The sequence below is a fragment of the Bufo bufo genome, chromosome 1 (assembly GCF_905171765.1).
Source record: "Bufo bufo chromosome 1, aBufBuf1.1, whole genome shotgun sequence".
NCBI lineage: Eukaryota > Metazoa > Chordata > Amphibia > Anura > Bufonidae > Bufo > Bufo bufo.
The window spans coordinates 395,241,992-395,257,997 of record NC_053389.1 but is presented as its reverse complement, the minus strand read 5'-3'; the positions used below and the strand labels follow the sequence as shown (position 1 = coordinate 395,257,997).

Genomic DNA, 16,006 nt, shown 5'->3' with positions numbered 1-16,006 from the left:
TGTCATGTAATTGTCGATAAAAGCCTTTGAAACGTATGAAGTGCGTGTAATTAGATTTCACTACATCACAGAAACAACTGAAACAAAGATCTAAAAGCAGTTTAGCAGCAAACTTTGTGAAAACTAATATTTGTGTCATTCTGAAAACTTTTGTCCACGACTGTATATGCATGGAAAACTTAAAAGGCAAATCCTTTCCTCATAATCTCCATTGAGTTTTCACTTACCTGAGCAGGTGTTGCAACAGATGTGCACTTTAGTTCAGGACAGTTTAGTGCATGAACTTGTCCGTCCTTAATCTGGATTTCAAAGTAGTCCTTGAGACAACTGTTACAGTACACATGCTGGCAATCCTTAAAGTGGGTGCACTCACTGCCCAATTTCTCCATAAAACAGATATTGCACAAGTATGGTTTGCTATCAAAAGCCTTCTTCTGTTGAATTTCATTGAAGTCCAAGATGTATTTCACCAGGGCAGGCACTGACTGCACGTCTTGTATGGCACGCTTGTCCAGTAAGACCCCATCAGCGCAGGTCTTTTCAGATTGAATACAACTCTGTAGACCATCACTACACAGATTAATCTCAAATGGGGATTTTATATTCAAGTAATCGAGTGTCTCCTCCTTCAGAAACTGAATCCATGGAAACAAGACAACACATCCCCAGTTCTCCTCCCAGAGGTCATCTAAATGCTGGCATAACAGAGTCAGCTGAAATCATAAAAAATAAAAATTCTGATAAAAAAAATGTATTTGTGCAAGCAAGTATACTGTTACGGTAAGTATGCTTGGGTATATACACTTATGTATTCCAAATTTTCAACTAGGTATAATGAGGCATTGAAAAGAATAGTCCTCACACTGAGCACCATATTTATCAAGCCTCGCATCACCACCACCACTTTTTCCAGTAGGTGTACCTGGCAAGTCACACCCTTCGTGACTTATTTACAAAGAAAGGTCACCACTATTCCACATGACAAAAAAAGCATAGCTCTGTAGCTGTGATGTTTCCTACATCCTACTGCAGTGTGTTGATTAATATGGTGCACCCTACACAATTGTAGAATTAGTAAATTTGACCCACTGGTACTGAGAGATTAGTGTGATATTAATTGTAAAACTATACATCTAATGTCTTATATATAATATAGTGCCAACTGCTACACCTGTACAGCTAACATGTCTCTCCTTGTCTCAAAACCATTGCGCCGCAATCTGCGCAAGAAATACGCCTAATATAGGCGTATTTCTGGTTAGTAAATGACCCCTGAAAGTCTTTAAAAGGGTTCTCCGGCAATTTAGAAAATGAAAATACAGAAATTTTACTTTATTATAAATATATTCCCAATTACCTTTCATTACTTATAATGGCTCGTATTGTCTAGGGACCAATCCTTAGGAGAAATAAAATGGCTGCCATCCTATTATTATAGACAAAACCTGTCCTCATCACACAGGAGGACAAGTTAGAGAGGAAGGATGTGACTAATGAGCAGCAGCACTTGTATGCAGTCTCCATTACCACAGCCCCACATTATCACAGTCTGTCCTGTCCATCCTCTCTGTACTTCATGTCTCCTCATGAACTCCATTTCTACAGAGATTCAGCTGAAAATCTTATCATCTGTATTCAGGATCATAATCTCTGACAAGTAGAGCAGAGAGGAGGATGAGGCAGCTCTTTACCTCAGTGCTGTGAAGTACCTTGTCCTGCTGTGTCTTTAGGACAGGTTTTGTATGTAGTAATAGGACGACAGTTATTTTATTTCTCCTAATGACTGTTCCCCAGACAAAACGAGCCTATCTAATGAAAGGTATTTGGGAATGTATTTATAATAAAGTAATAGTTAAGTATTTTCATTTTCTTAATTCCCGGAGAACCCCATAAAACAAAGGTCTACAAAAAGTTATATTTAACATTATTACTTTTCCCATATTTTCTCTCCTTTTTTAGATTTTTTTGTTTTGTTTTCCTCTGATTATCCACTTTCCAGTGTCACAAGATTATTCATTCAGTTGATGTTTCTCTGCTTCCCCATTGACTTCCATGAAACCCACAGTCAAATCTGTTTCCAAGAAGTATAAAGGCACTTCTCAAGCATTTGTTACAAGGTGGAGTTTTGAGTTGATGAGTTTTGAATGTGGATTTAGAAGCAAAAACACCAGTTTTTGGCAGATTTTAGCCATGTGAACATACTCTGAGATGGATGAGCCTGTGAGACAATGAACAAACCTAACTTATCTATAAAGAGCTTGTGTAAGGAATCCAGTCAGTATATCAAATGAAAACTAACCTGTGCCGGTGAAAGCCATTTGCAGCTTAGTGTGAAATTCGGGGGTGTAGTGGATGGGTAACCTGGAGGAAGTTCAAAGTTCAGCACAATTGGTGGCAGAAAGGACACAGTATCCTCAAAGTTGTCTGCAGAGGAGTTTGTTGCGCTATTACCTTTAGAAGAAAATACAAAGAAAGCTATTTTTAACATATACACCATATTACAATATATAGTATCATATGTTCCTAAATATTATATATGGTCTATGGACATGTACTGTATTTATTTATACACGCTGCTCCTCATGTAAGTTATACGGTAAAGGCATTTGCTTGTGCATTTCAAATAATTACATGTTTTGTTACTTACTTTTATGTTATTTAAGGAAATGATATGTGTCATAAGTGTCAACTGAAAACTAGCAGGAAAAGCAGCTGCCACCATTAGGTTGATTGTAAGTAACTAATACATGAAAATAAGGCTATTTTCGCATATGAGTTTTTTGCTGTCTGGTTTCGATATCCGGCATATCTAATCCAATATCTAATACAACTGGCTGCATCTGTACAGATCTGGTTGTATTATATTGAAAAAGAACATGCTGGAAACCATTGTAAGTCAATGGGGGCCGGATCAGATTTTTTAATCTCTGAAAAAAAAGGGATCTGGCACCGTTGACTTACATTGGCATATTCAGTCTCCCATGCCGCACACAAAAGCGCTGCTTGCATCGGTTTTGAGTCCGGCATGGGAATGCAACAAACCGGAACGGAATACATTCTAGTGCACTCCGTTCTGGTTTGATCAGTTTTGTCCCCATTGAAAAAAGAGCCCTGGCACTAGTTAAACATTGCTTAAAGAGTAACTAAACTTTTGAATAAAATTTTATTAAGATGTTCCTAATGCCATATTAAATCTTTTTCAAATTTAAGACTTTTTGAATCTTATTACAGTTCTACCCCCTTAAAGCGCACCATTCCCTGTGCGCTTGAAATTCACTTCTCTGTACACCGCTGACAGCTCAGTGGTGTACAGAGTACGGACATGACATTTTATGAATGGGGCAGCAGCAGTACGGGCAGGAGTGCACATTGCTGCTTCTGCCGGTGCCCAACGGAGGTTTACTAACTCCTGGCATAGCACATGGGTACAGCGTGCTATGCCAGGTTTAGCTGAACGGAGCGGCTCCTGCTTCTGCCTGATTCGCTAAGCTAAGAGCTGACATGCAGGACCCTTAGTTTAGTGGAGCAAGCAGAAGCAGGAGCCCGCTCCGCTCAGCTAATCCTTACATTGTACATGGGTACAGGGTACCCATGTGCTATGCCAGGAGTTAGTAAACCTCTGTAGAACACAGGCAAGAGCAGCAATATGCGCTCCTGCCAGTACTCACAGCGCTGCTGCCCCATTCATAAAATTTCATGTCCATACTCCGTACACCACAGGGAATGGTGCGCTTTAGGCCTCATGCAAAATGGGGTTCCGTTGTTCCGTGATCCGTGTCCGTTTTTGTTTCCGTGTGTCTTCCTTTATTTTTGGAGGACCACCAGACATAAAGGAATGTAAAAAAAAGTCTAAGACAGGTTTGCCATGCAAATGATAGGAATAAAACGGACGCGGACGACAATCTTGTGTGCCTCCGTGTTTTTTAGCGGTCCCATTGACTTGAGTGGGTCCGCGAACCGTGTTCCGCAGAAATAATTGGATAGGTTATAATTTTTTTGACGGACTGGAACCACGGATCACGGACGCGGATGCATTAGCCGAGTTTTCCACGGACCCATTGAAAACCAATGAGTCCGCAGAAAATCACGAAAAACAGCGCAATGGACACGGAATCAAACAACGGTCATGTGCATGAGGCCTTAAGGGGGGAAAACTGTAATAAAAAATAAAAAGCCTTAAAATATATTAGAAAAAGTTTTACTATGGCATTAGGAACATCTTAATAAAATTTTATTCAAAAGCTTAGTTACTCTTTAAAAAAATGCTGGTTTTTAAATGACATGTCAAAACTGCCTATGTAAGAGATGGTGTAATGGGTCAAACTTTTCCCGTTTATTTATTTATGTAATATAAGGGGGTCACTTGAGTACCTTATGGTGGTATTAGTTTTGTGTACAGTGCAGCAGCATAACCTACATACACTGTTTGGCGACACTATTTATTCACTGACTTGGTCTAATTAAGTGTGTGCAGCTATTTAAAATGTTGTATATACATTTAGTCGTAGACTACTGGTTGCCTGCTCTTGACAGGTGCATTTGTATTTTTATTGGTTTAAAATTTAGCTTTTATTTAGTTTGTTAATAATAAATAATGAACAGTTTTTATCTAACCTACTATATTAAAACTATCTCTGGACATCCGTATGTGTGCTTCTGTTATTTTTTATTCCTTTTTGACACTATTGATGCAGCGGTAGTGAATAGGTAGCAGTCACTATTGTATGGTTAGCCATTATTGGTTCATGCTGTTAGCTGTGTGGATACTTTATTTGCGCCCTTTTTCTGTGAAGTATGGGCAGTTAAGGCTGGTGTTTATTTGCTCAAGCAGTTGGCTACTTAAGAAATCAACTGCTTGCTACTATTTGTCTTGGGCTGGTAACTGTGGCCATATATTGCAACATTCACTGCCTTTGGCTTGTTGGTCTCACAGAGAATCTGAGTTGATTTCTTAAGTAGCCAACTGCTTGAGCAAATAAACACCAGCCTAAACTGCCCATACTTCACAGAAAAAGGGCACAAATAAAGTATCCACACAGCTAACAGCATGAACCAATAATGGCTAACCATACAATAGTGACTGCTACCTATTCACTACCGCTGCATCAATAGTGTCAAAAAGGAATAAAAAATAACAGAAGCACACATACGGATGTCCAGAGATAGTTTTAATATAGTAGGTTAGATAAAAACTGTTCATTATTTATTATTAACAAACTAAATAAAAGCTAAATTTTAAACCAATAAAAATACAAATGCACCTGTCAAGAGCAGGCAACCAGTAGTCTACGACTAAATGTATATACAATAAAAGTGCCTCTACACGTGCAGGGTATATATGAATGCTATTTAAAATGTTCTCACTGCATTTGAATAACATCCATGTATGCGTTTAGATTTGCCATCACATAAATTACTAATGGCCAACAGATTTACCAGATATTTTATCAAAATCATCAAATGCAAAACTCAGCCCTGCTGATTATATTCACTGCTGCACTTTAAATGCTGGCGAACTAGAAACTGATAAAAAAAAAATCTTATTTCTAAATGCTGAAATGTCAACTCCCCCATTTCATAAATCTATATTGCTTTTAACCATTGTCAATTTATTACTCACTTTTGATAGATATTACAAACTCTGAAGGTAATTCCAGACACAATTGAATCTCTCCTCCTGGAGCAGCATCTGTCCTCTTAAATTCGTCTTCAGAGTAAATACTGGTAAGGGCTAATAGTTCGTCCTCTTGTCCCTCTTGGTTTTCTGTTGACATTGACTTATCTGTGGCAGCCCAAAAATAATTTAGATTTCATTTATCAAACTGGTGTAAAGTAAAACTGGCTTAGTTGCCCAGAGCAACCAATCAGATTCCTCCTTTCATTTTCCAAAGGAGATGTCAAAAATGAAAGGTGGAATCTGATTGGTTGCTATGTCATTTGATAAATGACCCCATTTATATCTACATACTGTATTCCTTTAACCTATCTTTAATGGGACCAGGTGGGTACAATATTATAAAATATAAAATTATATAATATGCCTAGATTTTTATACTGTCAGGGAAATGTATATAAAACACACTTCTAAGGGCAGAGAGTCTTTATTATGCCATATTCATATACATGTTTAACCAGATTTTATTAGTGAAATATGAAAAACATCTACGGTAAGTTTTCAGCTAGCTGTTTTTGAGGTTAGTTGCTGAAAGTTTTAAATATAACGTTTGACAAGGCTACTTAAGGACGTCATTATAAAAAAAAAGCTTAAAATTGCTGCCAGTTTATATATGCATCATACATTTTTTTTTAAATGAACTCGCACCACTTTGCAAGCAAGTCCAGCCAGTTTGGTCTGCGATTGCTTTCAGCTGTTCAGTTTTTTCCACACGGGTGCAATGTGTTTTGATGTGTTTTTCACGCGCGTGATAAAAAACGGAAGGTTTACAAACAACATCTCTTAGCAACCATCAGTGAAAAACGCATTGCATCCGCACTTGCTTGCGGATGCAATGCGTTTTTCACGACGCCCCATTCAGAACTGATCTGTGAAAAAAAAAAACGCTCATGTACACAGACTTATTGAAATGAATGGGCCAGAATTCAGTGCGGGTGCTATGCGTTCACGTCATGCATCGCACCCGCGCAGAAAACTCACTCGTCTGATACTGGCCTTGGAGGCTCTGCTCTCTCTGCAATTGCCACGCCCTCTCCACTTTGATTGACAGGCCAGGTAAGAAAATCTTCATCACACCTGACCCTGTCAATTAAAGTGTTATGGCAACGCCCCTATTGCTCACAGATGCTCATTTGCACACATTAAAACTTTATTTTTCGCAGCAATGTGGGCACATATGAACATGGGACCAACACAGATTTTTTCAGCTGCCAAGCACACATGTAACAGTCAGCCACATTTCAAAATTTGCGAACAGATGCCCTTTAAAATAAAAGCATGTATGTATTAATATTAAAATTCAGGAGGAATAACAGAGGAGCAGCACAGTACAGAGTTGTCAGAAAAGACTCCCTAGAATTCACTTACTTAGACATGTCAGGGTCAGGAGAGCTGACAGGTAATCCACCATTTATCCCCACCTCCATGCTGGACCTTTTGGGGGGGAGCATACTTACCTGCTGCTCTCCGCCACTCAGTTTTGGTGAATTGGTGAATGAGCAGCCGTTTAGGGTTTAGGGGGCAGGGAAGTATGCTTCCCACTACAGGTCTGGTTGGATACCAAAAAATGTGTTAAGAAGGTGGAATAACCCTTAAAGTCCTAAGGTATTTTAACCCTTTCCCGAAATGTTGAGTCTTTAAAGATGGTGCCCGCTCCACTCACATAGCAACCTGGTGCCTGCTGTTTCATACCTGACTACAGCATCTGAGCACCCTAAATACTGAAAGCGTGCACTTCTAGTAATGCCCCAGATCCCCCATGCAGCGATCGGAGGAGCCGGAGCTTGTGTGTGACAGCCCCTGTCATAGTGAATGACGGGAGGCTGCTGCACAGTTTTTCCTAGTAAAATCATCATAAATCTATGACAATAGCAATCTAAGTATTGCTTGTTTTACTTCCCTATAGGAACTATAAAAAAAAGTTAAAAAAATATATTAAAAAAATATAAAAATTCAAATCACCCCCTTTCCCTAAAATGAGAATTAAAAAATGTAAAAAATACACATCATGGGTATCATCGCATGCGAAAACGCCCATACTATCAAAATATAAAAGTATTAATCCCATACGGAAAAAGGTGAAATGGAAAAATAAAAGGGTCAAAATGGCCAATTTGCCATTTTCTGGTCGCCTCTGCTCCCACAAAAAAATTTAAAAGTAATCAAAATGTTGCACACCCCAGAATGGTATCAATAAAAAGTAAAAATCGGCCTGCAAAAATCGGCCTGCAAAAAATGAGCCCTCTTACAACTCAGCACACAAAACTACAAATAAAGTTATAGGGGTCAGAAAATGACAGGAAAAAAAAAACAAAAAAAAAAAAAAACATTTTCAGTATCAAAACGCAAGGAAAATGATGATTACTCACCAGTAATTGGATTTTCCAGAGCCCACGACAGCACCACGAGAGAGGATCTGTCCCCATAGACAGGAAACCTGCAGAATAAAAGGGCAGGCACTCTCCTCCCAATTCAGTGAGATATCCAAGCATCGGAGGTAGTCCGCCCACATAATGTTTAGATAACAGACAATAATACTCAACTTAATATACAGTACATATGATTCTTTAATTTTAATTTTTTTTGCTACACCTGCGTGAGACTAAGAGAACCAGAAATAACCCAGAAGGGATGGACATTAAGGGTGCTTTTGTGGGCTCTGGAAAATCCAATTACCGATGAGTAATCATCATTTTTCCCTTCACCCACGACAGCACCACGAGTGATTTACCAGAGGAAAAACTTTAGGGTGGGAGAGCTGTAAAAAGCACCTTTTCCCTAAAGGAAAAAACAGAAGATAAGTTCAAATCAAGCCGACAATGCTTAAAAAGAGTTGAAGGAGAAGACCAGGTAGGCGCCCTGCAAATATCCTCTATGGAACCCGAGGATCTTTCTGCCCAGGAGGTAGCAACTGCCATGTTAGAATGTGCTTTTAGACCCACCGGTGGAGATAAACCAGATGAAGAATAGGCCAAAGAAATGGCAGAAACAATCCATCTAGCAATGGAACCTTTGGTGGCAGCTTTTCCCTTATTCACTCCTTGGAAGAGGATAAAGAGTGAAGAAGATTTTCGCCAGCTTTCAGTGCGAGACAGATAAATAATCAAGGCTCTTCTTACATCCAAGCAATGAAGTGACCTTTCTTCTTCCGACCTCGGGTTCTTAAAACACCTTGTCTTCCAAAATAGTGGTGTATGGAGGGTTAATGGATATGGCTTGGATTTAACTAACCCTTCGAAGTGAAGTTACTGCTATTAAAAGACATAATTTCAAGGTATTCAAGACCAAGAAAAATCCAGCTTCCAAGATGCAAAAGGTGGAATCTTTATTGTGCGTTTAAAATCCAATGCAAGACATCACAGGTTACAGTAACGCGTTTCAGACCGCAAGTAAATCAGGGTCCTTCATCATGACAAAAAACTTGTGTACAAAGCTCAGTTTAACCTCCTCAGGACCGCCGCACGCAGGACTTCGTCCTGGCGGTGGCCCTGTTATTCCTCCTGGACGCGACGGCGCGTCATCTCGCAAGAGGCGAGATTTCCTGTGAACGCGCGCACACAGGAGCGCGCGTTCACAGGAACCGGAGGTAAATGAGTGGATCTGCAGCCTGCCAGCGGCGATCATTCGCTGCCAGGCTGTAGATGCGATTTTTTTTAACCCCAAAAATGTATATTAGACGCTGTTTTGATAACAGCGTCTAATATACCTGCTACCTGGTCCTCTGGTGATCCCTTTTGCTTGGATCGACCACCAGAGGACACAGGCAGCTCTGTTAAGTAGCACCAAACACCACTACACTACACCCCCCCGTCACTTATTAACCCCTGATCACCCCATATAGACTCCCTGATCACCCCCCTGTCATTGATCACCCCCCTGTAAGGCTCCATTCAGACGTCCGTATGTGTTTTGCGGATCCGCCGATCCGCAAAACACATACAGATGTCTGAATGGAGCCTTACAGGGGGGTCATCACCCCATATAGAATCCCTGATCACCCCCCTGTAAGACTCCTTTCACGACCGCTACCCCAGCAGCAGTCGTGTCGCACCAGATGGAGGGGAAGGGGGACCCTTATCTACGGATGGGAAATAGAATGGCCACCCCTGACTAACCCTAAGCTGGCACCTGTCTGCCCTGATACCCTAGAAGGGGTGTGAACCCGTGCGGCGAGCAGGATGCCTAAACCCTCAGTCACCCTAAAGCCTAGAGTGGGGAAAGGCCGATGGGAGCACTAGTCACCATCACTCATGTCTAGGAGAACAGCAGGGGAAGACAGCAACAAACAAACTATAACAGAGATAGACTTATCCAGTCACGAGCAGAGAAGGCGATCCCAATCACGACAGTCCACGCCGGACAAGAGCTCCACAGCAACACCATCAAACGATCTCCTTCAAAGGTCAGAATAGAACTGGAAGTAAGGACTATATCTGGCAATGACTGCAAGTGAAAGTGAAACTAATATAGTAGCTGGGAGTGGCAGACAGGACTCACCTGAGAAGGATGCCTACAAACTCCCAGTCAGGACAAAAAGGTTCACAAGGCAAAACCCAGATGACATACCCTGAACCACGGAGCAAACTCACAAGCTATCGCGAGTAGCAAGTCGCTGCGACCTTCTCCTCCCAGACCTGTCTGGATCAGTCACAGTCGTGACAGTACCCCGCTTTCTACGAGGGGCCCCTGGACCCTCAAGACCAGGCCTCTCCGGATGGGAGCTATGAAAAGCCCGAATGAGTCTGTCCGCTTTTATCTCTGATGCTGGAACTCACATTCTCTCTTCGGAACCATAACCTTTCCAGTGCACCAGGTACTGAAGAGAGCGGCGAACATATCGTGAATCAACAATCTTTTCTACCTGAAACTCAAGACTGCCATACTGAAGAAAGTGAAGACGCAAATCGTTCCTCCTCGGGAATCCCAGACAGCCCCCCCTCACTAAACGAACAAAACGGAGGATGGAAACCATACGCACCAAAAAATGGTGACTTATCGGTGGATTCTTGACGACGATTATTAATGGCAAACTCGGCTAACGGTAAATAAGATGACCATTCCTCCTGATTTTCGGAAACAAAGCATCTCAAATATGTCTCTAGGTTTTGATTGGTACGTTCAGTCTGACCGTTGGACTGTGGATGGAAAGATGAAGAAAACGACAGATGAACCCCTAAACGAGAACAAAAAGCTTTCCAAAATTTAGAAACGAATTGGGTACCACGATCTGAAACAATATCGGAAGGGACCCCGTGAAGCTTCACGATGTGGTCAATAAAAACCTGAGCCAGTGTGTTAGCATTAGGCAATGCGGCAAGAGCAATAAAGTGCACCATTTTACTGAATCTGTCAACAACTACAAGGATAACAGTCTTCCCCGCTGATACTGGTAGATCCGTAATGAAATCCATTGACAGGTGCGTCCAAGGCCTGTTGGGGATGGCCAGAGGTAAAAGACGAGTATGATCTACTGTACCTTAGAACGAGCACAGGTAGCACATGCAGACACAAAATTCAACACCTCCTGGCGCCATTTAGCACCAGCAACCTGATTAAAGAGGTCGGGAATGAGAGGAAGAGGATAGGGATCTCGGATAGTTATCCGGTTTAATTCCCGGAAATCCAGGCATGGACGTAGGCCCCCATCTTTCTTTTTAACGAAAAAGAACCCTGCAGCCACAGGTGAAGAAACATAGAAACATAGAAACATAGAATGTGTCGGCAGATAAGAACCATTTGGCCCATCTAGTCTGCCCAATATACTGAATACTATGGATAGCCCCCGGCCCTATCTTATATGAAGGATGGCCTTATGCCTATCCCATGCATGCTTAAACCCCTTCACTGTATTTGCAGCTACCACTTCTGCAGGAAGGCTATTCCATGCATCCACTACTCTCTCAGTAAAGTAATACTTCCTTATATTACTTTTAAACCTTTGCCCCTCTAATTTAAAACTGTGTCCTCTTGTGGTAGTTTTTCTTCTTTTAAATATGCTCTCTTCCTTTACCGAGTTGATTCCCTTTATGTATTTAAAAGTTTCTATCATATCCCCTCTGTCTCTTCTTTCTTCCAAGCTATACATATTAAGGTCCTTTAACCTTTCCTGGTAAGTTTTATCCTGCAATCCATGTACTAGTTTAGTAGCTCTTCTCTGAACTCTCTCTAGAGTATCTATATCCTTCTGGAGATATGGCCTCCAGTACTGCGCACAATACTCCAAGTGAGGTCTCACCAGTGTTCTGTACAGCGGCATAAGCACTTCACTCTTTCTACTGCTTATACCTCTCCCTATACATCCAAGCATTCTGCTGGCATTTCGTGCTGCTCTATTACATTGTCTTCCCACCTTTAAGTCTTCTGAAATAATTACTCCTAAATCCCTTTCCTCAGATACTGAGGTCAGGACTGTGTCAAATATTCTATATTCTGCCCTTGGGTTTTTACGCCCCAGGTGCATTATCTTGCACTTATCCACATTAAATTTCAGTTTCCAGAGTTCTGACCATTCTTCTAGTTTTCCTAAATCCTTTTCCATTTGGCGTTTCCCTCCAGGAACATCAACCCTGTTACATATCTTTGTGTCATCAGCAAAAAGACAAACCTTACCAGCGAGGCCTTTTGCAATATCACTTATGAAGATATTAAACAAAATCGGTCCCAGTACAGATCCCTGTGGAACCCCACTGGTAACATTACCTTGTTTTGAATGTTCTCCATTGACTACAACCCTCTGTTGTCTGTCACTCAGCCACTGCCTAATCCACTCAACAATATAGGAGTCCATGCTCAATGACTGCAGTTTATTGATAAGTCTTCTATGTGGGACAGTGTCAAAAGCCTTACTAAAATCTAGATATGCGATGTCTACTGCACCTCCACCGTCTATTATTTTATTCACCCAGTCAAAAAAATCTATAAGATTTGTTTGACATGATCTCCCTGAAGTAAACCCATGTTGTTTTTCATCTTGCAATCCATGGGATTTTAGATGTTCCACAATCCTATCCTTTAATAGGGTTTCCATTAATTTGCCTACTATTGATGTCAGACTCACTGGTCTATAGTTGCTCGATTCCTCCCTACTACCTTTCTTGTGAATGGGCACGACATTTGCCAATTTCCAATCTTCCGGGACGACTCCTGTTACTAATGATTGGTTAAATAAATCTGTTAACGGTTTTGCCAGCTCACCACTAAGCTCTTTTAATAATTTTGGGTGTATCTCATCAGGCCCCTGTGACTTATTTGTCTTCACCTTAGACAGCAAACTTAGAACATCTTCCTCTGTAAAGGTACATGCATCAAACGATTTAATCGTCATTCTTTCTAGTGGAGGTCCTTCTCCTTTTTCTTTTGTAAAAACTGAACAGAAGTATTCATTAAGGCAGTCGGCTAGCCCTTTATTCTCTTCTACATACCTTCCGTCCTTTGTTTTTAATTTAGTTATTCCTTGTTTTAATTTCCTTTTTTCATTTATATATCTGAAGAATGTCTTATCCCCTTTTTTCATAGACTGAGCTAGTTTTTCTTCTGCCTGCGCTTTAGAAGTTCTTATAACTTGCTTGGCCTCTCTCTGCCTAATCTTGTAGATTTCCTTATCTTCATTGCTCTGGGTTTTTTTATAATTACAAAATGCTAGCTTTTTATTTTTAATGATTTGGGCCACTTCTGCTGAGTACCACATTGGTCTCCTCCTTTTTTTGCTTTTACTGACGAGTCTAATGCAATTTTCTGTTGCCTTCAATAATGCACCTTTTAAGTAGTCCCATTTCTCCTGGACTCCATGTAATCCGTTCCAGTCTGATAAGGACTCATTTATGACTAATTTCATTTTTGAAAAGTCTGTTTTTCTAAAATCTAAAACTTTTGTTTTTGTGTGGTGGGACTCTTTCACAGTTCTTATATTAAACCACACTGACTGGTGATCACTAGATCCCAAGGTTTCGCCTACAATGACATCATATACCGAATCCCCGTTTGTGAATACCAAATCCAAAATGGCCTCCCTCCGGGTTGGCTCCTCAACCACTTGTTGTAGAGATAACCCCAGTAGGGAATTTAGAATATCTGTACTCCTGGTAGAACTTGCTATTTTGGTTTTCCAGTTTATATCTGGAAGATTGAAATCTCCCATAATGATAACTTCTCCTTTCATTGTCATTTTAGCTATTTCTTCAACTAGTAGATCATCTAGTTCTTTAACTTGACCAGGTGGTCTATATATCACACCTACACGAGTTACTGCATGGTTAGCAAACTGCAACGTAACCCAAACTGACTCTATGTTGGCCTCACCAACTTGTATTAGGTTAGATTTAATGCTATCTTTCACATACAGGGCCACTCCTCCTCCTTTCTTGCCTTCTCTGTCTCTTCTGTATAAAGAGTACCCTGGTATGGTTATGTCCCAGTCATTTCTTTCATTAAACCATGTCTCCGTAACAGCCACTAAATCTACATTCTCAGATGCCATTATTGACCCAAGTTCATTGATTTTTTTACCTAAACTGCGAGCATTTGTAGACAGGACTCTGAGCTTATCATTTCTTAACCTCTGTGCTTCTGACCTGTTCTGGCATTGTTTGTCCCTTAGCCAAACTCTCCGAAATATAATCTTTCATAGCCTTCCTCTCCGGGCCGGAAAGATTGTATAACCGGGTTTTAGGTAGTTTGGGCCCAGGTAGTAGATTAATCGGGCAATCATATGGACGATGAGGTGGTAACCCCTGACAACCCTTCTCAGAGAACACATCCATAAAATCTGACAGAAAGGCAGGTAAAGATGTTACAGAGAGTGTAGAGCACCTACTACTCAAGCAGTTGTCCTTACAATGTTCACTCCACTCCACAATCTCCCCGACCTGCCAATCCACCACTGGATTGTGAGTCACCAGCCAGGGAAGCCCCAATACCATAGGAGCCGGAAGACCGTCCAGGACATAACACGAGATATGCTCTTTATGGAGGTCCCCTACCTGCAGATGGATATTATGAATGATCTGAGTTAACTCTTTCTGAGTAAGAGGGGAGGAGTCGATGGCAAAAACAGGAATAGTTCTGCGTATCGGTTCTGGAGTAAAACCCAGAGCCTGAGCAAACCGTGAATCCACCAAGTTGACCCCCGCCCCACTGTCCAAAAAGACGGAACAGATCTCAGTCTTATTGCCCGCCTTAACGGTAGCGGACAACAAAAACTGAGACATGCGTATGGAGGAAACGAATACGCCCAGACTGTTATCCTCCGCACAATCTGGGGACTCTAGTTTTCCCGGCGGCTCCTTTATTTGTGGTCTCTTGGGTTCTGAGGGACAAACCTTACAAAATGACCCCTCCCCCCACAACGAAAACAAACCTCTGACCTACAGCGGAACTTAGGAGGATTCACCCGTCTAGTGGCGCCCCCTATTTGCATTGGTTCGACAGGATCATAACAAACCGATCCCTGCCCTATAGAGGCCTCCGTAAATTTAATAGTCTCTCCCTGAGTCGTCTGTCGATTCTTATGGACAGAGACATAGCAGCCTCCAGAGACCCAGGGACCTCGTATACCGCCAGCGCGTCTTTTAATTTTTCAGACAACCCCTGGCAGAACTGACTCCTAAGGGCCGAGTCGTTCCATAACGTATCAGTAGCCCACCTACGGAATTCGGAACAATATAGTTCGGCAGACCGGTTCTCCTGCCGAAGTCCACGTAGCTTAGACTTAGCCAGTGAGACCCTGTCCGGGTCATCATATACGAGACCCAGGGCTTCAAAAAACTCCTCCACTGATCGTAAGGCCGGAGAGTCTGATGGTAGGGAGAAAGCCCAAGCCTGCGGATCTCCTTGCAGGAGAGAAATTACAATGCCCACCCGTTGTTCCTCACCGCCGGAGGATCTAGGGCGTAACCTGAAGAACAATTTGCAAGCTTCTCTGAAGGTTACAAATTGGTCTCTCCCTCCTGAGAACCTATCAGGTAAAGCCACTTTTGGCTCAGGAGTACCTTGGTTTCCCGTAGCAACGGTGGAACCCAAGGATGGCTGCTGCTGCTGCAGCACTGTTGCTTTTAATCCTTCCACTTCAAGGGATAATCCCTGTAATTGTTTCGCCAAAACCGTAACTGGATCCATAGTGGAACAGAAAAATACAAAGCAAAACAGCAAGCAAAAAAAAAAAAAGAAATGTCACTTTTTTTTTTTTTTTTTTTAAAAGGCCGATGGGAGCACTAGTCACCATCACTCATGTCTAGGAGAACAGCAGGGGAAGACAGCAACAAACAAACTATAACAGAGATAGACTTATCCAGTCACGAGCAGAAAAGGCGATCCCAATCACGACAGTCCACGCCG

General features: G+C 41.6%; 1 protein-coding gene across 1 annotated transcript in view; it reads right to left on the bottom strand.

The window, feature by feature from the left end:
• Positions 1 to 16,006, bottom strand: part of LOC120977800 (E3 ubiquitin-protein ligase RNF14-like) — an 82,920-nt gene that overhangs the window by 48,745 nt on the left and 18,169 nt on the right. The window contains exons 2-4 of the mRNA XM_040405924.1: positions 5,621 to 5,782; positions 2,300 to 2,451; positions 228 to 713 (exon numbers count right to left, since the gene is read on the bottom strand). Coding sequence (XP_040261858.1) covers positions 228 to 713; positions 2,300 to 2,451; positions 5,621 to 5,774 — 792 coding nt within the window. The 5' untranslated portion in view covers positions 5,775 to 5,782. The remainder of the gene's footprint in view (positions 1 to 227; positions 714 to 2,299; positions 2,452 to 5,620; positions 5,783 to 16,006) is intronic.